The following is a 22,919-nucleotide window of genomic DNA, read 5'->3' as shown; positions in this document are numbered from 1 at the left end:
TGCCTGAGAATAATATTGATTAATATCTATTATGCTCAACTGTTCCTAGCATATATCTTTGGGCTTAAACAAATCATCCTTTCGTTTTCTTGCTGGAATTGAAGTCTTCATTTCAGATAAATCCCTTTTTTAGAAACATGGTTCACAAAGTTGTCTTTTGCTGGTTTGTAATTTGCTGAAAACATCCAAACACACTTGTGTTTTTTGGATGGGTTTATGTACTTAAGATACTTTACAGAATTATTTACAGTTCTTTTTTATTTTCCTCTTAACCATTGCACTACTAATAGCATGAAAAACATCTTTAAATAGCTCAAAATCTAATTAGCTTTAAAACAAATACAAACAATTTCAGATTCAAATATGAATTTTAGTGACCGGAGTCAGAGGGTTAGTAGTGGAGGGATAAAGGAGGGGGTCCTTCTTCTTCAGAGTGGAATGATGTTTCGCAGTCTTGGTGGTTCAAGAGCAAGATGAAATTCATGATTTCTAAGAAAACGTCAAGACCTGTGGCCAGACTGAAGTTTCAGGAAGGTGCAGGATGTTTCTAGCACCTCCAGGCCGAGATGGAAAAACTCGCACATGAGCTATTGGTGAGGTAAATTGGTCCTTCAACAAGCCAGTCTTTTCGTTAAGCGGAAGGGTGCTTCACCAGGCCCTGCTCCTTCCTCACCACAGGGGCGTGGATGCTGCAGTCCCTGGCCTCACACACCCCAGGCACCCCTGGAGGCCCAGGCAAGCCGGGCTGACCCACAGGACCAGAGTAACCACGTGGGCCCTCCAGGCCAGGGATTCCATCTTTGGCGAGTCCTGCATAGCCGGGATAGCCTGTGGAAGGACATTTGCCACTTTTAATTGCGCTCTTGAGCCGTAGACGCATGTATGTTCTTATGACAGCCATTAAGAGGACAATATGACAATAAAACTACTCTAGGATTTACCGATTTTCATCGGCCTGCCATGGTGGGAAACACTGAAGTAGGCCTCTGCTGGCCTTCCCAGTCCCCGCCCTCCAGTGATCCTGCAGTGACCCAGACTGAGCATGCCCCAGTAACAGGTCTGCCCTGTGGTGAATGTGTTACACCGTCCTACCTCGGAGCCCCTGAGGTCCGTCGTGTCCTGGCAATCCCATGCCCGGATCACCCCGCTCTCCTTTCTTGCCCTTTGGACCTGGAGTTCAAGAAGAGATGGGACCAGCCATTAGTTATTGCAAAGGAAGATAAAAGAGCCATGGCGTAAACTGAGCACAGCAAGGGAAAGGCACAGAACAAACATCCTCTGGAACTCCTTACAGCCACACCTTTTCAGCTTTTATCATGGTCCCCAGAGTGCGTGAAGCAGATAGCAAAAGTAGTAAACAGGGTTTTTGGATTTAACATGGCCGGAGCCACCACACTGTCAAAGAATGGACCGTGCCTGTCGACCCCTTGCATAGTCATGGGAGTGTAGACAGTGGAGGAGTGAGACTCCAGAAAAGGGACTTTACCTCTCTCTCCAACTGCTCCCTTCTGACCTTCCAATCCAGTTGGCCCTCTTGGCCCCTGGGCTCCTTTGAGCCCAGCACGTCCTGCCTTCCCCTGGAAAAAAGACACCAGAAGCCTTTTGTTGAGTAAAGAAAATTGCAATATAGCATCAATTTTTACATCATGAACACTGAAGAGCAAACTGTTAAACACCTTGACCCTGTGTCATTATATCACCTAACTGTATGCCATGTACCCCATTAAAGTAGCTTAGTCCTCTAGAGAACTAGAGAAACACAGAGAGACTGACATTATCAGTTTAACATGGATAATAAACCTTGATGTGCCAAGAATCATTGTTCTTTGAAAACGGTTTAGTTTTCATTCACTTTAATTTGATTCTGCATTTTTCCTCAAGAGTGGGGTCTGCTTATCATTCCTGGTGTTTAACTGGTGCGAGCCCTGCAGTGCTTACAGATTTCCCAGGTGAGCCAGGTGGTCCTCTGACGCCAGGGGGGCCAATCAGTGTCCTGTTGTTGATGGGGCAGCCCTGGGCACACTTGGAGCGGATGGAGACCGCGTACTGCGAGATCTGGGCTGTCACCACACCTCGGCACAACTCATAGATCTGTGCGTCACTCAAGCCTGGACCCTGGGAAGCAGATCAAAATGTCGGTTTGCTCAATGACTACTGGCGATTTTCTCTTTGCTTTTTATTCTCCTCCTCACATGGAGACAAAATTAATCTATCTTTGTTGTATTCACTTGGAGCTGTGAAAGCTGAATTAGAACAACTGAGCATCCTAGTTTAGAGTCTTATTGGACTCAACATGTACAGTATGTCCAGTCAAACAGGTGAAACAAATCTAAAGAATAATGAAGTCATCAATACATCATCAATAATGATTACCTGGTAACTCTCTAGGTAACTCGAACTCTTAGTAAATTAGGATTATTCTAGGAATTCTACTGTTGACACCTTTAAAGGCAAAGTGATAAACTTACTGCTAAGGTCACAGAAACACAACAATAATGTATCTCATTCCTTGATAAACTGACAGCTTAAACCAGGCCAGGAGAAAACAAAGAACTACACATTTTCAATTTAAGAAAATGTGGTACCATCTAGGAAACCAAAACCAGAGAATATTCCAAACCCAAGATTTACACAGAAAACATGGAACACATAAGGGGAATTCCTTCAAGAAACTAGCTCTGGTGTGGTTGACCAGACTGGACTGATTCATTGCTGAATGCCACAGACTCTAGTCTTAACACTAGGACCAGTCTCAGTTCTAGATGCACTGCAGGGGATCATTCTTATTGCTAGAACTCCCATGAAGAAAATTAGCTTCACCACCAATAGGGGTGTTTTTCCTAATGCTCAGACAACACAACACTGTGGAATGAACTATGTAATATCATAAAAAAGTAAAAAAATCAATACATTTTAAAGGAGCGTGAGGCTCTGTCATTGAGTTTGGTAGTTGGTACTTAGTCGACCCCTCGGCTTTGGTTCCTTACTGTGTGCTCCTCAGCTTTGACCCTTGTTTGTCTCCTCATCTTGTCTCCCTTGGATTCATATTTGAACTTGGATACTCGAATACAACTCATCCTCACTACAGAGTGAACTTCTCCAGCTCCCTATCTAGCCACCACACCATGCCTGTCTGTAAGCATGGCTACTAAGTTCGTTTGTCAGCAAGCAGCCTGTGTACTGTATCTTCACCAGAGTGAGTGTTCCCTACTCCCACTGGTATCAGTAACGTGCAGCTCTGGGCTATTCTTGGTGTGTAGCTGGCAGGTTCCCCAGCCCAGCTGCCTCTTCCCCAGCAAGTGGTTCTTCCATATTCCTGGATTGTACTATGAGTCCTTCCTCGGTAGCGGGACATTACACAGTGTAGGTGAATATCCATTTTTTTTACATTAAAACAATGAATTAAGCGCATCGCATCAAAAGTGACAGTGATAGTGATAGCAGTCTACTTTGAAAGTACCATGTAAGGAAGGGACTCCAGGGAATTTCCTCCTTCTCCCTCAGAACTTTTGTAAATTACTAACAAAATAACAAACATACACATTTTAATATGCCATCAAAATGGATTAATAGGCTAAGAGTGGCCTACAAAAGAGACATCTGATACACCATTAAAACAGCAGTGGACCTTACTGAAATGTGCAAAAGGGAAGTCATTTCAAACAAGATGGCAGTGCTTGTACAGTATGAACCACATTCCCTAGACATCAGTAGGGAATGACCTGCCATCCCTATTAACTGGACCAATTGGAGGAGAACATGTAAAGACAAGTTTTTCTCAACAGATAATACTTTCACACGATCGGGGGGAAAATCATGATGAGTCGTCTATAATGAAGATTTTGATTTCTTCTTGAAATTGTAATATTGGCAGAAAAGCACTGATGATATTTTACAGCTGAATGTAATCCTTTCCATGCAAGAGTGAAATGAATGACAATGAGAACAACTGGATAATTAACTATGCTTTGGCAAGATATAAAATAGTGTGAAAAAAAACATCTCTGAGATGGAGTTACAAGCTCATGGACTGTTGGCATTCTACAGGACAACTACAAGGCAACTCGCCGTCCTTTCCAAGTCACTTTGGATAAGAGCGTCTGGTTAAATGAATGAACGAAAATGTATGTTTCTCTCTAATGGTCAGAGTTTTTTCCTCTGCAGTTGCTCTTGCTGTAACAACACTTCATGTATTGATGCATCTGCATTTTAGGAGCACAAGCACTCAGTGATTGAGCAAACCACGCCAATGGTGAAGTCAAGGTAAAACCTCAGTCCCCCTCACTCTCTGTTAGTGGAATATACTGTATATCATTGAATATTATCCAGTATTATCGGAAAATATGCCCCTGCTACAGTTCTTGCGTGTTTAACCCCTTATCTGTTTTATTTTGGTGCAGTGGGAAATGTTTTTCACGAGAAGGCTTTGTGGATATTCATTTGAAAATGCCAAGCACCACTACTTGCTACTGCTGTCGACTCACCTGGGGCCCCTGCACGCCCTTTGGCCCTGCTGGGCCTGCGTCCCCAGCGTCTCCACTGGGACCAGGAACTCCCCTTGGGCCTGGGATCCCTGGGGGGCCTCTGCGTCCTACTGGGCCATCAGGGCCCAGAGAGCCCCTCTCTCCACGCTGCCAACAGAGCACACAGCGTCAGAAACCAAGCAGCCCTTGGATGGGATTAATCATGCGACCAAAGGTTGCGCTTATTTTAGTCTGAGCTGGTCTCTTCCACTTCATTCACAACTGTTAGGTTTTTTTGAGTATGTTCATGCTGTTTGACTTTAGAAATATTCACTGTGTATTTGACCTGGATGTATTTAGCTTGAATGCCAATATGCTGCAAAGATGCTACCAGCAAAAAGAGAACTATAGCTTTGTTTGACAGTTTTCTGACTGGAAGTTGAATTTAAAATGAACAGAGAAAATCTCACAAATTAGAAACCTGTACTAGCTCTGAAACAGTGAAATCTCTCAGTGAAATTTGGTTTTGTGTGACAGTGGTGGACTGGTATAGTTCACAGAGCCCTTTTCAAACATAATGACCAGCTGGAAACACAAGGCAATAACCCCACAGAAGAGCACAAACTGAAAATGGCCGAATTTAAGGCTTGGCAAAGCATCTCAAAGGAACATATCAAGAGTCTGATGATGTGAATGGGATGCAAACTTGAAGCAGCCATTGCATGTAAGGGGTATGTGACCAAATGCTGACTACACTTGATGAGCACTTGCTCACTGAAGTGGGAGGATTGAACACAACAAATGATGTTGTTCTAACGTGGCTAAATAACTATGCAAAACACATTTCAATAGCACACAGCAAAAATTACATTTCATTTCACCTGCTTTCACTATACAGTATACGATAAATTATAATAAATAATACATTATATTTATTTTTATTAGGCTTTTAAATACAGGCTTAAATTTATCCAAAGAATGTACATAGCTTTTTTCTTCAGACCAGTTCTGCTTTACTTAGATCCTGCCTGGTGTGAACCAGGTTCAACTGGCAATTTCCAGCAGGACAGTGCGATATTAGAGAAGCTCCAGTGTGATGGCCTGGCACCCTTGCCCAGCTGCTGAAGCACTAGACTGGCCATGTGAGGTGACGTGACTTACAGTGTCCCAGAAAACACAGCCGTAACATCGGTTCCCTCTCAAATCGAATATGGCAATTGAAGATTTGGTGAAAAAGTGACATTTAGAAAACAAACAAACAAACAAACAAACAAACAAACAAATGTGTCTTACAGACCTGCCCTTTTTCTCCTCTGGATCCTTTGGTTCCCTGTGATGGAAAGAGACAAAAAGAAGCCAAGGGGTCACAGATGCCAGGACATTCCAGGGGCTTCAGACGAACAAGTGAAAAAGTAAAGTTTTACCTCCTCCCCTTTATCTCCCTTGATGCCTTTCCTTCCCCGCTCACCCTGATGAGACAAGACCACACAGAACAGAGTGAATCCATACCATGTGCAAGGCTACCACACCTGGAACACTTGGCATCTGGAACTCCACAAATACTCAAGGCCTGAACACAAGCTTGTGCTGGGAATTTGTACCTGGTCACTGCAAGCCGTTACATGGACAGAACTTGTAGGGAAAAAAAACATTTAGGATAATATTAGAGATAGCACAGCATTAATGGCTGGAGTACTGCTAGAGCCCAGTGTAAAATAATTATTCAATGTTTGTTGAAAAACAATGATGACCAAACCTAGGAGTGAAACACTCCTGGCATGTTTTATTTCAAAAGGCTGCACTTTCTGAGCAGTGTCTTATTACGGAGCAAGGAAAATTGATTGGACATACTGTAGGCACCCAAGAAGCACTGATGTCAGGGGCTGGCCAGGCTGCTGTTTGCTGGGTACACAGAGGGTCAGAGTCCCTGTCTACCCACCTCTGCTGGAACAACACTCTGAACTCTTTAACGCAAAGAAACCCCAATGTCTGAGTGAGCTCACCTTGTTCCCGTCTGGACCGGTCTCTCCCTGAGCCCCCTGTGGAAAGACACGCCAGAGAAATCAGAAGGGCCGGGCCAAAGGGCAAGAAAAAACAGCAACCGCAGCAAAGGTTTAGAAAGGGAAATCTGGCGGCGTCCAGGGGTGGAATGACTCACAGGCTGTCCTTTCAGACCCTGGGGTCCTGGCTTCCCTGGGGTGCCTGGATCTCCGGAGTCTCCTCGGGCTCCCTGATGCACACGGCACATTGACGAGGCACCGGGATGAGAAGAACAGAAAAAAAATGAAATGAGAGGGCGAGGCAAGGCAGCTGCAGTTGAATGTCTCAGTTAAGAGACACTATGGACATAAACATTATATCATTCCTAGCCGGTAGTCTCATTTCTCATTTTCAGTCTCACAACTACAATCATTTAAGCTCTTTTTGGTCAAAACTTTTTCTATCTTGTCATATGGACATGTAGAAAATTAATATCCTTTAACAGAGTACAGGTAAAAATACAACACACAGGCACATCATAGGAGCTATGGATTCATAAAAAAAATTCAGTTGCGTTCTGTGGATTTTCAGAACCTTGGAGAGCAACAAAAGTGATCTTTCCCACATACTGTGTTTCTGCCTCTTTACAACCTGAGGCAAATCATGCCATTTTCACAACTCACAAACTCTCACAAGTCCTCTGCGAGTCTTTAACATTCCAGTCTTCCCACACAGTTCTGTGGGTTAACCTTTGTAAATACCAGAGTGTGGTCTTTGTGAAACTCTAAAGAGAGTTCCTCTTTTACCAAGTCACAGACAAAAAAACCTTTTAAATGAAATGACAATAAAAGTCAGACATACACATGACAGGGGCAGATAACAGAACTACCCACTTACAGTATGTATCACTAACCTCTGCCCTCACAGAATACAACTACTGTGCTTTTGATCAGGATATACTGCAAATTACATTTTTAAACTTAATTTAAATTACATACAAATTCAAATTTTGTTGTTCTCAAATGTGTTCAAAATGTATTGCAAAAATAGTTTTCAAATAAGGATTTGTGAATACATATTATTTAACTCATATTTTAATTTAATTAACGTTTAATGCAGTGAAAGCCCAAATCCAGCAGGCTTTATTAGGAACTCAAGCACCTCAATGCCTAATGGCCTGGAAACCGCTGAAATTAAGACAAGTTAAGAACAAACTGATTCAGTTTAGTCATTAAAAGCTCAGTTAAAATGAAGCCCAGCAGAAAAGACATTAAAAAATATTTAAAGTAACATTTTTCGTTTTGCCATGCACAAAAATGGCAAAAAAAATAGAAATCTTTGTTTCTTCAGTAACCATGTTAGCATAGTTAGCCCTGTCATTTTAGAAACACAGAAAAAAATGTTACATAAGTATAAAATCAGAAAGTGTGTCAAGAGCAAGTTTTCCTTGACGCAAAAAGTCTTGAAAATCACACCAGAGATTTTTTATAAAGAAAATTCCTAAATATTTTAAAATAGCACTTAAAACTGTAAAATTATTATTGAATAAGCACAGCAGAGCTTAAATTGGAGTGATGAACTGAAGTTCAGCAGGGATGACAATGACACGTCAGTCTTTGTCTGTTTATAAGTGCAATATTCCATGCATGATCTTTAAACACCCTCTACTCCACCATTTTACCTATAGCCATTGGCTGTGTGGGGTGCAATGGAGTTATATGGGGTTCATGCAAATCATTCACATAAGAGAAAGTTTGCTAAATCGAAGACACTACCAATAAAGACAGGTGTCCTTGCACATCAATTTGGCATATCCTTGGGTACCGCGCACGACGCCGTTCTTCTGTAGTTAGCTGGGCTAATGCAACATGCGTGCCTGCTGGGCACCAAAGCAACCGGCAAATACTTGCAGATGCATTCAGATAGTGCTCCCACCTCCGCATTTCACACCTGGTCACACACCTCCAGCCACACTGCTGAGTGATCAAGGCAGGGGTCCCCATTCCCACACACCTGCTGCATTCCATTGCACCAGAGCTCATTGTTGAAATCGTTAACTGAACCGCCAGATTGGATTGTTCGGTTAGACACTTTACAAGTTTGTTTCACTTTACACTTTCGTATATGTGTTAAACTTGTCAGTATGACCTAAATTTATATTTACAGTACATTGATTCATTTTAAATGTGTATGTCTACATTTTTAAATATTTCTCAACACATATTTTGCAGTCATTTTGAAATATTGGAAAACGTTTCTACAGGGGTGTTTCAACACATAATGAAAAGGGTATTGAGCCCCCATAATGCTACTGAATGGACTCATACAGAGGCATAATAAGGCCCTGCTACTGGCATTGGTCTCCAAACCTAGTTGGCCTTGTGTCCAAGACCCCAATCTGGCACAGTAGACAGCCATGTGTCGCTCCTGCAGCCAAGATTTACCTGTCTGATGCAGTTTGCTTCTGTTGGACAGCAGCTTTTTAAGGACCAAAGAGTTTAAAACAAGGGCGTGAGGTAGGGGTGACAAATCAAAGGAGTGATTGTTTCATATAGTTCTTATAACCAAGTTAATTTTTTTTTTTAAAAGCAGGAATATATTCAAATACAAACCTGGGCTCTTTTTTCGAAAAACAAATGAAAAGGTATTGTGGATAATAATGCCACCACAGTTTTAGGTGGAAGACTCTTAGAATCCCAGGACAGAGAGGGATGCATTTGGGATTGGTGATGGCACGGTTTAAACAGCAGCAGATGCTGTCTGTTGTGGTGGAAATCAACTGATTCCACTCCATAGCTTGAACACTCTATGAATGACAGTGCTCCAAAAATGCTACAAAAAAATCTCTTTTCCAATGCTAAGTGTGTCAGTTTTGAACAAATATGTCACTTTGCTTTACCGCTCTCTTGATTATTTTTTTCTGCATATATGTAACACAAAGATTGTTAACATTGTAAATATAATGCATCTCCTTTTTCTGTTTAAACACATTGCAAACACTAATAATGGTTTAATAACATTAGTCACTCACACCTTTAAAGGCCAGATAAACCAGCAAACAAATAAAAGCTGACAACAGGACTATGTAATGTTCTGTTGTTACAGCAGGTGTCTCACCTGGGCCCCCTGTCTCCCGGGAGGTCCCCTGCGTCCAGGATCCCCTCTTTCACCCTGAAGGACAGGACACACAACATGTGCCACACAAAGTTTGTGTTCATCAGTTCATTGTACTGGATGTATTGATATTTATCTGTTAAGCTGTAACAAGGCATAAGTGCTGATGCTCTCTACTTTCATCAGTTTTATTTAGAAGTTTGTAAAAAATATTGTTTTTCAAACTAGAGTTATTTGTTAAGAATGATTCAATCTTTCAGCGCAGGCCGTAGGGTGAGATTTCAGATTTTCTGCTTTTATGAACAGCACAGAGCTTTCTCCTTTTGCAATTTCAGAGCAAGCAAAAGTCTTCCATTCTGATTTTAGAGTATCTTGATTGTGAAACTTTCTCAGATTTGCAAAGGGAACACTTCTGTTCAAATCCAGGCTATGCTGCTTTGCTTACATTTAAATGATTGATCTCGGTACAATTCTGATAGTGGTCAACACGTCTAACATACTGTACCTCAATACCCTTTTTTAGTTCATTTGAGCTTTGCTCAGAATATGGTATTCTTTAAGCTTGCCCACTAACATTGTAATGAGTAAAAAGAAACTCCATAGGCAGAGCCAGTTGTTACAGGATTGAAAAAAGTCCTCCTACATTCTCGAAAATTCTACAGAGCATATACGTACCCCAATGCCACCTAATGAACTAGGTGAGCACAATGGACCTCTTTCCTTGATTCTTATTTCAAAGAGGTGATTGTTTCTTCTAGTTCCTTTAACCAAGTTAATTGAACTGGTTTTTTTTTAAATGGGCACTTACATGTACAGTAAAATAAGAAACTACACTAAGTAAAACAATAATTGCGATTAAGTTGTACATTATTTCCTTCAAGTATACAATTACTTAGAAACTTGAATATTCTCTTATTATGGCGTCCTATCAAGTACAAGAACAGCCAGCCACAGAGAACAATCTTGTATTTTACTTCAGGAAAGATGGAGAGAATTGAGATGGAGAATTAGTGCTAAGGACAGCACTGACATTTTGCAGGATACAGTCGGGGACACTTGTCGCCATTACAGAGCAAGGTTTGTGAGTGTAATAAATTCCTTGAAAACAGAGTCTTGACTCCTCACCCAGTGCAACTGGCTGTTGACTAATACAGTACATAGAAGCTTGCTGAGGAATAGAGTCATGGCACTTGTAGTTGCTTGGATAGCATACTGAGTTCACACTTTAGCACAGCCGGAACTTCAGTGGCACCCAGAGGCAGGAGTACAAACCCCTGCTGGTTAAAAGAGGGTGTAAAACTATACAGATCCTTTGTGTCTTGTCCATTATAGGCTGTAGCTTGTAAAGCATTATGAGAAACAGAATTCGTACAGCAGTCATTTCTACAAGTGCCAGGGTGATACTTAAAACTCCTGCAGTCCACGCAAGGGAAGCAATTGTCTATCCAAAGCAGAGAGAGAACAAATGTCATTTCTGACAGCTGGGTAACTTCATTCCCTAAGACAGTTTTGCTCCTCCTAGCTGTGCAGAAAGTATGGATTCCCTAATCAACCTACCCTGCTTATGATAATCCAGTGCATTTTACATTTATTCTGAGCAAGGAAATGTCAGCCCTGTCTTTGTTTTTATCAGCTTTGACATTTCTACCCCCATAAAGGTCTCTCCCATAGGATCATCCTGAAAAAGCTGTCTCTTTCTGGTCCCTTTAATTCCCACCCTTTGCCTTCCTCCTTACCTTTTTCCCAAAAGATCCTGGCAGACCACTTAATCCAGGGACACCCAGAGGACCCTTTATAAAGACAGAAAAAGAAGTCAAGAGCCTTGTTTTGAGAAACAGTGCACGACATGCCTGCTTTTGTTCCAGTTCAATCTGAAAGGCCACTTACGTCTTCTCCAGGCTCCCCATCGCTGCCAGGCATTCCCCCAATGCCCTTCTGTCCCTGTGCAGGAAGTGAGATGGAAAACAGCCATTAGAAACATAAGAACATAAAAGAGGATACTAACAAGACCAGGCCGACTGGAGCTCATCTAGTTTGGAGCAGTAGATTGATTGAAGGATCTTGTCAATCTGTCTCTCGTAGAATTCCAGATCATCAACCATAACAACTGACCGGCAGTTTCTTCCAGGCTCCCTCAACCATCTTTGTAAAGAATCACTTTCTGCTTCCCTAAATATAAACCACCAGGTGGACTTTGTGAATAGCCTTCAGGATTTCACATATGTGAGTCAAATACTCTCACAGTCTTACCTTTCATTCAACAAAGACACTCCACAGCTGCAGGAGGAGTATTTACCGTTTCATCCGTATGAAAACCACCATCTAATCAGAATGTTTTTCCACAACGGGGTGCATCCGTTTTATTAAGGATTGGTATTGATTTCTGGATGCTGTGAACATGCATCCAGACAGACATGCTAGAGAAATCAGGAAGGACTTAATGAATCTCATATCCTTAACCTTACATCTGCAGCAATGGTCTGGGGATAATAATTTTCAACAATAATAATACTCATAACAAAAATGGGATCAGATCAAAATGTATTTTGAAATTTGATTTCTGTTCCACAGCCTTTATGCTTTAGTACAGGGCGAAGACATGTCAGAAATGCAAAAAGAGAGATTCACCAGCACACAACAAAAAAACACCATCACTTATAAGAAGAGTTTTAAAAACATGTTTGCTGAATACCTTTTCACCAGGATCTCCCCTCTCTCCCGGGATTCCAGGATATCCCTATGAAAGTGTCAGGAAGCTCATTAGGGCATTATAAAGAAACCTTGAGATTCAATTTACTGTTGCACACCTCTCTCATCAGTTACCAAAAACATTTTAAAAACTCATGCACCTTGAAATGAAATGTGCACCATCTGCTTCATATTCACTTGTGTGGGTTTAAATAGTTTCCAGACGATAGTTAGTTAGTTCTTTCACTATAAACCACTTGTCGATATACATGCTAATTTTGCCTCAGACATTTGTATTACAAAAAAATAAAGTACTGGACACATTAAGTGAGCTGCTAATGTTGTTCTCTGTAATATTTGCTGTCTGCATGTACTGTAGCACCTCCAGCATGTGTTTGCAAACCAGATATACTTAGCGGGCAGAACGATAGCACTGTGGTTGGCATTGTTGGTGGACAACAGCACTGGAGCCCTGGGTTCAATTCTGGACCTATTGTGTACTTTGTGTAATTCAGAAATGGATGGACAAAGTGCATTGTTAATGTTAGTTTCTGTAATGTTTCATCTCATATAGTGTCTACAGCAAGGACTGGCAAACCTGATAATCTTACTGAACTGTACTGCTCATTGTACTGATCTTTATTGTGTTTGGAATGTAGATTCATACAAAACTGAAACAAGAAGATGGATAGGAGTTGACATAGAGATCCTCCACTATAACTGGCCAGGCAAGGAGCAGGACAGCTGGCTTTGTTGTCCTGTTTGCATGGCTGTTGTCTGGCAGCTGGTGATTCCAAACTGGGAGAAAAAAAATTGAAAAAATATAATGTGGCAATTGCTTCTTTTTTAAAACAATTGCTCTCACTTACAATGTATCCTTGTTCTCCAACGTCTCCGGAAAATCCAGGTGCTCCTATCTGACCCTGTATGTGTTGGAGGGAAAAAAGGGCACAATTCAGCAGACTGAGGAGACTTTGGAGAAGCTGATTAAGAAGAAGGTGAACATCCTGGTGTTACAGAAGAAAATGTTTTCTGTCCGTACCTTCTCTCCCACAGGTCCTATATGTCCTTGTTTTCCAGGTTGTCCAATGGATCCCTGTGGATGAAAGCCTCATTAATCCCCATTATGTCCTTACTACTGCAGAAATAAGACTGTACTAGCGATAGTTCAGAAGAATTCATGGATAGACCAGCAGTTTCCAACCTTTTGTCAAATCCTGTTTTGCATTCTTATGTAATTATATTCTAAGAAGAAGAAATTTCCCTTGACCTATGGTGTATCCTTATTTATCCACAGTGGGAAACACAATTTTTGTAGATCTAGACTAGCTTCTGAATATCATCCAGCAGTTCGAGCCTGTTATTTATGCTAAGGTTTTAAAACAATTTGGGCCTTTTGTTTCTCAGCAGTAAATGAATCAAATAACCAAAAAACGCCCTCTAGAAAAATTACCTATTTTTTTCATTTTATGGGCAATAGTTGGTGGTGTGATTGAACTGAGCTGAGAATGAATGTGGTAGGAAAGCGAAACAATGTCTCTTCTTTAGATAGAGAACCAAATTAATCAGAACTTAATCAGAACCCATTCAACAGGTACACACTGACAAGTGAGTAGTTCTTGACATAGAAAAGCTTCACTAAATGCTGGGCTAGTAATTTGCTATATGAGGGCTGTGGCTTTGATACAATCATCTCCTCTACCACAAAGCAAGTTGTCTCCCACCAGCTTACATTAGGTAAAGTCCGAAAAAACAGATCTTTTTAAGCCTTGGGGGAAAAGACAGAGGCGCTGTATGTAATGACTCGCATAAAAGTGATTTCATCTACCTTTTCACCCTTGGTCCCTGCTGGCCCAGGTGATCCTGGCTCACCAGACTCCCCCTGAAATGAATTGAACAACAGACTGAGTCCCTCTTCTCTGGCTGGGAACAAACTCTCTGTAATGTTCCCATCTGCACAAGAACAAATTATTCCTTAATAGAAATACTTTGCCTAGATTACTCTCTGTTCCACATCATGTTTCTTTGCCAGAATTTATGCAAATAAAAAGGAGGACATGGCAAGCATTCCTTAATTAAAAAAATGTTCTGCAATGGACTAGCCTGCCCAAAGAGAATATCTGAAGGTGTGTCGTTAGGCTTAATTGCCATACGGGATGACCGTGATTGTACAGTACATGACAAAGCTTTAACAACAGTTGTGAGCAGTAACTCCAACTTACTCAAGCTCTAATTGAGAAAATATCACTGACAAAAATGGAGCACAGCTACTTTAAACTTTAGTCTAAAAGTGCCTGTATTTTAACAGTTTGTGTTGTTTTTACGTTGTTTTATCAAAATGTAATTTTTAATTTTACTGTCGTATGCTTTACTGTTATCACATTTTGACGTATGTGATAACGTAGGCTGTGCACATGATGGGAAAAAGGCTTGTTTTCACAATTTTGCCTCTCTTACAATAGTTTAACGACTCTTGCTGTAAAATGCAGGTTACGTGATGGAAAACAGTGCAGTCACCTTCAACAGTCAGAGTTTCTACACTCATGGAAACTAGACTAGGGTTTTACAGACTCATAACACAGCAACAATGAAACTGGCTAGTGATGGCTGTTCACCTGAGGTGAAAAAGTGTAAAACAGCACAATTGCCATGAGACAATTGTATTAAACACAGTTTGAAAGAGCGATGTCTCAGATATGGTTAAAACAAGGAAAATTCAGTGTTGCAAATTCTCTGTACTTCCTCATTTTTTAAATCAGGTGGTAAGATCACGTGTACACTCGTTTGATTCACACCAGGGACCTTCAACAGGAAGAGAAGTATGATTCATGACAGTGCTACAGTACTCACAGTTATTCCCTTTGGTCCTGCTTCTCCCATAGGTCCTGGCAGTCCAATATCACCCTGAGACAGAGAGGACAGTCATTATAAGGTCTAACTCCAGCAGTTACGCATTCTGAATTCAGCTGCTTATACTCTTTGGAATTTTCAAACTTAAGGCGGCAGATTTTAATTTATTCTAGATGTCTGCAGTTAGGAGCTTTTTGAATAACTGTCTCATAAATCTTATGAGACTGATGCCAAAGGGTTCAGGGTTCATGGTATAACAAATAAGACTGAAAGTTTGACATCATCCTCCTGGTTACCCAACAGACCCTGTGCCAGAAAAATAGGAGTGGCATCACCTAGATGGGTCAGCAGGTAAAATTAAAACTGACCCTGCTTGGGGAAAATGTTAATTTGCAGTAGGAACTTGCAATAATAAAATGCGATGGGATCACTGCCAGGAGCTAAGAGGCCCATTAATCCCAACCCTACCACTGGCGCCAATGTGCCAGTTGTGTGCCACCGCCTGGGAAACTCCAGGTAATAAAGAGGTGATCTCACAACATCTGCTCTCAAACATTCAAATACATTTTTTAAATATGTCAGCTCTAGTGACAAAATTATTTATAGTAAGCATTTATTAAGCAGGTGCTGGCTTATAAAGGGTAGGGAGTGAAGTGAAGTGAACAACATTAACAACTGCTGCAACACAGCCTCTCACAATAGGGCCTTAGTGACTAAACTCTTAACTGCAAAACCAGTGCAAAAAATCCTAATACCAAAGTCTCTCACTGACCACAGAAAAGAGAAAAACATTTCTTTCTTTACAGAGGAAAAATATCAGTGACAAAGATAGGGGACTCCTTGTAACTGTTTTTTCCTTGTTCAGTATGTCAAGTAGGTACCAGGAACATTCCAGAATGTGTTTGGTGAAAATGGTGCCGGTCTCTTTCACTGATTCTTCTGCCAGCCACACTGGAAGCAGCACTGGAGTGTATTTGATAAGGAGATTTCTCCTTTGTGGCCGTTAAGAAGTTGTGAAGTTGGGGAGCCAGAAAGCATGTGCCAGTACCTACAATACCTACCTTTGAGCCTGACCCTCCCATGTCGCCTCTGTCCCCTGGAGACCCTGGGAGCCCCTGTCAGAGAGATCACACAGCCGCAGAGTCAGCCCACGTTGGCAGAGAGAGAATATCTGAGACACGGGCAAGGAAGGGCACACTCACCATGGCTCCTGAAAACCCAGAAGGACCATCAGACCCAGGAGGACCGGAGTCACCCTGCCAAGAGAGAGAACTGGCTTCAGCTGCATGCCTCTTCTGTGCTTTTATTCTATCAGCTACGGCCAGCATATTTACTCAAACTAATTGTTTATAGACTAAAATAAACTTCCATGGTGGAAGTGAGGTGCTGTAAACCATTATTGCAGCCTATTACACCCACTCCAACAGCCGCACTGATGTTTAACAACATGCCATGGTCAATGCTGCATAAGTTATGCTTCTTGACACACAGGTTACAGCTTTTACAACTGTATAGTTATATATTCTATCACAGTGTTAATTGTACAGTTCAGTTTTCGTCATTATACAGTTATGCTACTCCTATCCCCAATCAAATTGTCACAGTTTACTATCTACATCACATGGCAAGGAAAATGCAGTAGAGGGCTTTTATTTTTCTGCTTTACATGGCATGGAAGACCTCCATAGCTGGTGAGAAGTCTGTCTGATCCAATTCTGTATTCACACACGTAGCGCCAGTGCAAATGGCTGATCTCTGGCACACTTGGGCAAGAAATTCACCATATGGAGCTTGCAGCTTTGAGCAAGACTGTTTTAGTCTGACAGTGTGACTTGTCTAATAGACATTCAATGTGTTCTCTTACTGTAAAGCACTAAGAGTATCTACTCTCAAGTGTGCTATAGTATATAAAACAACAACAACAATAATAATTATAACACTCGTGCAATATGTTGATGTATTATTATTATTATTATTATTGGGGTGCATGGGAAAAACAGTGTTGCTGTGCAGAAGAAAAGAGCACCTCTTTTTTAGACCACAGCCAGCTGTGTAGTCTCAGTAATACATGCAATCCACCTTATTTCTTTCGAGACCAGAGCATCTGTGTTCTTCAGCATTGTGAGAAGAAGATATGACCTCACCTCTGGGCCAGTGTCTCCCCTTCTTCCTGGTGCCCCTTTAAAGCCCTTGTAACCCTGGCAATAAAAGATAAAAGCACACATGGGGACTGTTCTTTTAAATTATCCCATTGGAATATGGTATTTGCCCCTTGAAGTTACATCTAAATCTCACAGACAAGAATGTTACATTTTCTTTCACTGGTCATTTGTAACTATTTGTAACTTAAACTATCACCTGCAGCTTGTTTCATCTCACTTTCCATAAAACGTTCAGTATCCAAAGGAACCAGATTTGTTGGTAATCAGTAACTAAGCCCATCACTGAAATTTTTCACAGTACATTGCAAATAAGGTAGAATAATGTAATTTAAGTACTTTTACAAATTCTTTTTACATAGTTAATGTTTGTGTTGCTAAATATACCAGAGTACCGCTGGCCAATGTGTCAGTTCCTGGGTGGCTCAACCAGTAAAGCCACTGGCCTGAAGAACGAGCTGAGCCTTATAGGCCGGAAGTCACAAGTTCTAGTGTGGGCCATATCTTTAGCAGACCAGCTGGATGAATGCTGCCAGGTGTCGGGCAGACATGATCTGACCATGTGCTTTCAATACATGATGTCACGGTGACTCCTGGTACCCCTTGGGCACCTGCAAGCCTGTGGTGGTGAGAGTAGCACCATTCCTTCAATTGGAGCCAGCTCCCTTGTAATCCTGCAGTATGGCCCTGACAGGCAAGAATCTGCACATCCTCATTCTCCCCAAGAGCTTAGGAATGTGAGTCTTAAAACTATAGCAAAACCCAAAGTGTATGGATATAAAACAAATAACTGGCAATTCAATTTTTTAAAAGATTTATTCAAAAGATGGTAAGACACACCAAGACTTAACTGTATAAATCTAAGGTGCTGTGTGTTTTGAATTCCAATGTATCGGGTCACACAAGGACTTAAAAGGTTTCAAAACTACTTACAGTATGTTGACGGATCTCTGCACACCTTATCTCTATGTTGACATGTCAAAACAAATTGAAATTTTAAATTTGCCTCATTTTAAAATCTGCTCATTGCACATTTTGGCAGGGATAGTTTGAAGATATTTTATGCATGTGACTAATCAGCGCAGCCAGTGCCCATGATAAAGACATTTATCTTCCACAGTTGCACTGGTCCCAAATCCCATTCCGATCCAAATCTGATCCAGAGACTGGTCTTTGTTCTATGCTTACAGCAGCATAGCTATTGGGAAACTCAAATCACAACACTGTTAATAACTGCTTAGCCAATTCAGGGTCATAGTGGCCCAGAGCCTATCCCAGAAAGAACTGGGCACAAGGTGGAAGCCAGTTGGTACCTGAGCTTTCCAAACCAAACAATAAAGCAGAAGGGCCATCATGCTAGGCAACTATTAACAGGCTTGTAGGGATGGCAGAATAAAAAACCAGGGCAACTTGGAGAAAGTTGATGGAGATCTAACATGTCACCAATTTGTCAGGAGCTTTAGTTTGCTTTAATTTTCAAACAGAAGTCCAGAAATCATGCATATTCATAAAATCATTTTTGAATTGTTAGTGTGAGACATATTTGGGTTAAAATATTCAGTGTTTTGTGTGTGGTAGTTTGTTTGGTGTGAGTGAAGTTTTATTTCATCTCTGACCCAGGGAAAAGGGTGTTGTGGACGGTTGAGGAGAGAATGCAGGCTCGCGTTGTGTCCGTTATTTTTTTTCTTCTTCTTTCTTGGTCTGCTAGATTTGTTTGTTTTTTTTTAATCAATAAAGTTTGATAATCGGCCAGTGAAAGCTCTGTTTTCCTTCACATGAATGCCTAAAACCCTAAACCGAACCCAGTATTTTACACTAGGCTGTTGGCTGCTGCAGCATTTTGGGTGCCTTGTGAACTGTACATTCATTCCAATTTACAAGCTACGTTTATACACTACAAGATCAGATTTCATGGGTTTTGTAGCCAGTCTTTCTTGTTATGCTCCAAGTTCTTGTTGCTGCTCTGTCATCACCATCAATTCACAAACACCATTTAGGCTCCCTGGCTGTTTTGACCCTGAAAGAACACTCTACAAAACCTCTTCTTCAAAATTAACTGCAAAAGTCCCAGACCTTCCAGACAGTTTTTAGTAAGTCTTTTAAACTTTTATTTTTATCAGTGCCTAAGGCTATGCTCCACATTTATACTATTACCAGTAATCACATAGGGGAGAGAAATGTAATGTACAGTTCCTTGATCTCTGTAGAACACAAAGATACTGATTATACCTCATTATTACCATTTAATCATTTTTTAACTATTGTAGAAACAACAAAAAAGAACTACACCAAACATTTATGAAAAGGCACCTTGAAATCATGTAGGACATACGCAAAAATAGGAGATGATCTTATTTTAGCCTTTGGAAAAAACAGACACAGTACAGGATCTTTGCTCCACAAAAATGCATAAACATTAAAAGTTTTAGTATTATTTAAAAACAGTATGACTCATAAGAAAGGTTAAAGATAAGAAAAAGTTATTCAGCTCTTCAGTGCTCAACATTTTCCATTTCATTTGGTGACTGCATCACAGTGTCAGGTGTGGTTTTGAAACATCTTCTGGGCTTATTATTTTTTTCCACGTGTCTCTGGTATATACCCAGTCAATCTAGAATTGCTAGCTGTGTGCTTTTCATGGTTCAGCACATACAGTAGTAACTATCTTTGCAACTATGTGTGGGAGAAATGAGGAGATTTGTGGGGGAAATGAGGAGATACATCTTTTAACACTTCCCAAGCTACACAGCCCTGTATTGGAGGTTCACTAGAGAGACACATCTCTCATATACATCACAAGCCTGCAGGTGCCCAGTAATCTACAGGGATTGCCGAGTGTACTGGCAGTCAATTCCGACTCTACCCCTGGTGTAGTCCAACCAGCTCTACACCTCTGTTTGGAGGAATCTCAATCGCAGTCAGCTACTCCAAGCTCGGACCCCCGACATCGGCACCACAGAGCTCAACCTCTGCTTAGCACAGTGCCTTAACATGTTGAGCCACTCTGAAGGCCCGAGATCCTGTCCATTTTGAGAGCAGGTTGCGGCTAGGCACCTCAGGAAGGTAAAGGAGCTGCCTTCAGTCTCAGCAGCTTCCTAGGATTGTTTGCCCTTACCTCCCTGCCTTGCACTCCAGGAAAGCCACGTTGACCCTGTTCTCCTTTATCGCCCTGTGAAAAAAAAACAGTTTGAAGAAACATACCACCTGCACAACTCTCAGCACTGCTTGCGTTTTGGTCTGTCTCCCTCATCTCTCTTTGGACAGGCCCAACCTTTTCTGTTTCAGTCTGCCTAAGCTTAGAAGAATCTACATGCTCTTCTGGGCTGGCCAATCTGCAGTCAAGCTGTTTTTATTTAGCAAATGCATTAGACAAGAAACCCAAAAGAAAACAGGATTTGATTAATTTCTACTGTATCAGGATAGCTGAAACCACTGATGGAGCTGGTGGTGATGACTTTCTCTGGAAACTGTTGAAAAGTATAAAAATTAGTAGGGGTTACTAGCATGGACTCCAAAATCAGTAGGTTTTTTCTCAATAGCTTTGCCGTCCAAATAGTTTAGTACTTTCAAATAAAATAAAAATACACTCATGTAATATTTATTGTGTCCCCAATACCCAAAAAGTTTCCCTCCACTCATCGGTCATGAAACTGCTTCATCAAGTATGATAACCCATTTTCAGTAAACAGTTTGCCATAATCAATTAGATTTTTATCCTTATTAGGATTCAGCAGTAGCATGAGAATCGCTGTGCCTCATTTAGAATATTGTGCACATTATAAAAAAGATAAAAGAAATTGCTGCAATCTAAAGAAGAGCTACATTCTGGGCTCAAGGGAAGTATCCTTAAGGACCTGTTCCTTTTTAGTCTTGAGTATGAAGATTAAGGGGCAACCTGATATAAGTAAAGTCAAAGGCACAGACGAGATCAACATACTGTAGCTGACTTCTTCAAAATACACCGTGAGACATGAAGCAGTGGAAACAAGTAGAAACTACAGTGCAATTAAAAACTGTAAACAGGTCCTTGGATCAATTAGTTACTAGTTACAAATGGGCCTCATGGTCCAAATGGCCTCCTCTTGTTTGTAACCATTCTTATGTGTTAAGAAATCCTCTGCTTCCCATACCATGTAAGAAACATATACCGTATATCAAAGACTTTCAGCTTGTTCCTTCACAATTCAAACCCAGGAAGTAAGGGAACACTGTACAGCATTTCTCATTTGTTTACTATTTCAGACCGTGTAATAATTTCAACGGGAGTTTCTTTAATAACCTCATATGAATTTCCACCCACTCGTCACAAACAAGTCACACTGTCAATGCTGTGGAAATTATAACAGCCAGTTTGGCTTGGCTTATCATGAGCTCAACTTCTATTGTTGTCAGCAGAAAACAATGAAAAAAATCAGACAGGATGACTTTCAAAGCTTGCCCGATTTATTTCATTTGATCAAACTGGAAATACTTCTAATTCCCCAAAGTTCTCTATTCCATGCTCACTCTGTCTCTCGCTAGACCTGCATATTAGATATTTCACAGCTATTCTCCAGAATGAGGACCAGACTTCAACAGGAACTCTTGAAAACTGTCCTCTCACGTGCTCACGTGTTCGGAAACAGCTGTGGAAATCAATCCTTCTGCATATTTTGTTTTTCCAAAATACATATTTATTACAAAAAAAAAACTTACTTTTGGTCCAGCAAAGCCAGCAAAACCAGGCTCCCCAGGCTTACAGTCACAGTCTGTGGGGCCAGTCTCGGCTCCCAGTATGGCACACTGGTTTGTGAGAAACAAGAAGTAGGAAGGTCTGTTACCTTAAAAGAGTGGGAAGTGTATTAAAAGCTATAAGAGCAAGGGGTCAACACAGTCAGTAAAATAGAGGAGACTCACCCTTTCGTCTGCCTGTGGAAACAAACAACAAAGACAAGGAAGATGAGGTTAGTTAGTGAGACAGGAAGGGGGGCCAGACCTCAGTCAGAAACAAGGCGATCAGAAAACTGCTCACCGTGCCAGGGATGTCACAGCAGGGTATGTCCCCAGCCCTGTTGGCATCCCTGTAGATCTGCAGTTGCTGGAAATCTACCTGGAATGGAAGAGTGACTAAATTTTAACTTGTAACCCAAGACTCATGCACTCCCCACCAACAACTCTTTCTGGTAATAAAATGCCAGAAGACATAGATACATGCCATCAGTCTGTTCCACTCAACCCAAATCTAATCCCTAACTCTCAGACACAGAATAATGTTGATGATGCAGTCTCCGAAAGGGATACCTTCCTGTGGACCTGGGAAACACCATGGTTAGGCCTATTTGGTTTGGTTAGGATATTTGTTCCTGCTCATTCGCAAATGTTCTGCCCTTTATGTTGTAAATACAGGAAAAAAATAAATAAACGGACAAAAAAGACCAGTTAAATGTCTAATAAAAGAGATTACAAAGGGAACTTCATTCTTCTCTTGCATATGGTAATAAGAAAATGAAACCTTACATCTCAGCACTTCTTCTATTACTGCTTTTATAAGGTTAAAAACACATCAATAAGCTCAAGGACAAATAAACACAAAATATTGCAAGCCATTGTGAAACTCCCCTGTTAAAAGGCCTTTTCATTTTACGATAAAACTTTTTACACCTTAAATGTTACTTCAGGCAGAAGT

At 41.1% G+C, this 22,919-nt stretch overlaps 1 protein-coding gene across 1 annotated transcript in view; it reads right to left on the bottom strand.

The window, feature by feature from the left end:
• Positions 1–631: 631 nt before the first annotated feature.
• Positions 632–22,919, bottom strand: part of LOC148822845 (uncharacterized) — a 37,455-nt gene continuing 15,167 nt past the window's right edge. Inside the window, exons 7-30 of the mRNA XM_088929717.1 lie at positions 22,266–22,343; positions 22,151–22,162; positions 21,950–22,036; positions 20,370–20,423; positions 17,240–17,293; positions 16,298–16,351; positions 16,157–16,210; positions 15,096–15,149; positions 14,074–14,127; positions 13,288–13,341; positions 13,115–13,168; positions 12,250–12,294; positions 11,445–11,498; positions 11,294–11,347; positions 9,561–9,614; positions 6,622–6,693; positions 6,467–6,502; positions 5,888–5,932; positions 5,761–5,793; positions 4,485–4,631; positions 1,939–2,115; positions 1,487–1,577; positions 1,093–1,170; positions 632–828 (exon numbers count right to left, since the gene is read on the bottom strand). Coding sequence (XP_088785843.1) covers positions 632–828; positions 1,093–1,170; positions 1,487–1,577; positions 1,939–2,115; positions 4,485–4,631; positions 5,761–5,793; positions 5,888–5,932; positions 6,467–6,502; positions 6,622–6,693; positions 9,561–9,614; positions 11,294–11,347; positions 11,445–11,498; positions 12,250–12,294; positions 13,115–13,168; positions 13,288–13,341; positions 14,074–14,127; positions 15,096–15,149; positions 16,157–16,210; positions 16,298–16,351; positions 17,240–17,293; positions 20,370–20,423; positions 21,950–22,036; positions 22,151–22,162; positions 22,266–22,343 — 1,692 coding nt within the window. The remainder of the gene's footprint in view (positions 829–1,092; positions 1,171–1,486; positions 1,578–1,938; positions 2,116–4,484; positions 4,632–5,760; positions 5,794–5,887; positions 5,933–6,466; positions 6,503–6,621; positions 6,694–9,560; positions 9,615–11,293; positions 11,348–11,444; positions 11,499–12,249; positions 12,295–13,114; positions 13,169–13,287; positions 13,342–14,073; positions 14,128–15,095; positions 15,150–16,156; positions 16,211–16,297; positions 16,352–17,239; positions 17,294–20,369; positions 20,424–21,949; positions 22,037–22,150; positions 22,163–22,265; positions 22,344–22,919) is intronic.

The sequence above is a fragment of the Atractosteus spatula genome, chromosome 12, assembly GCF_055471065.1.
Source record: "Atractosteus spatula isolate fAtrSpa1 chromosome 12, fAtrSpa1.hap1, whole genome shotgun sequence".
In the NCBI taxonomy this organism is placed as follows: Eukaryota; Metazoa; Chordata; class Actinopteri; order Semionotiformes; family Lepisosteidae; genus Atractosteus; species Atractosteus spatula.
This window is presented reverse-complemented; position numbering and strand designations above follow the sequence as displayed.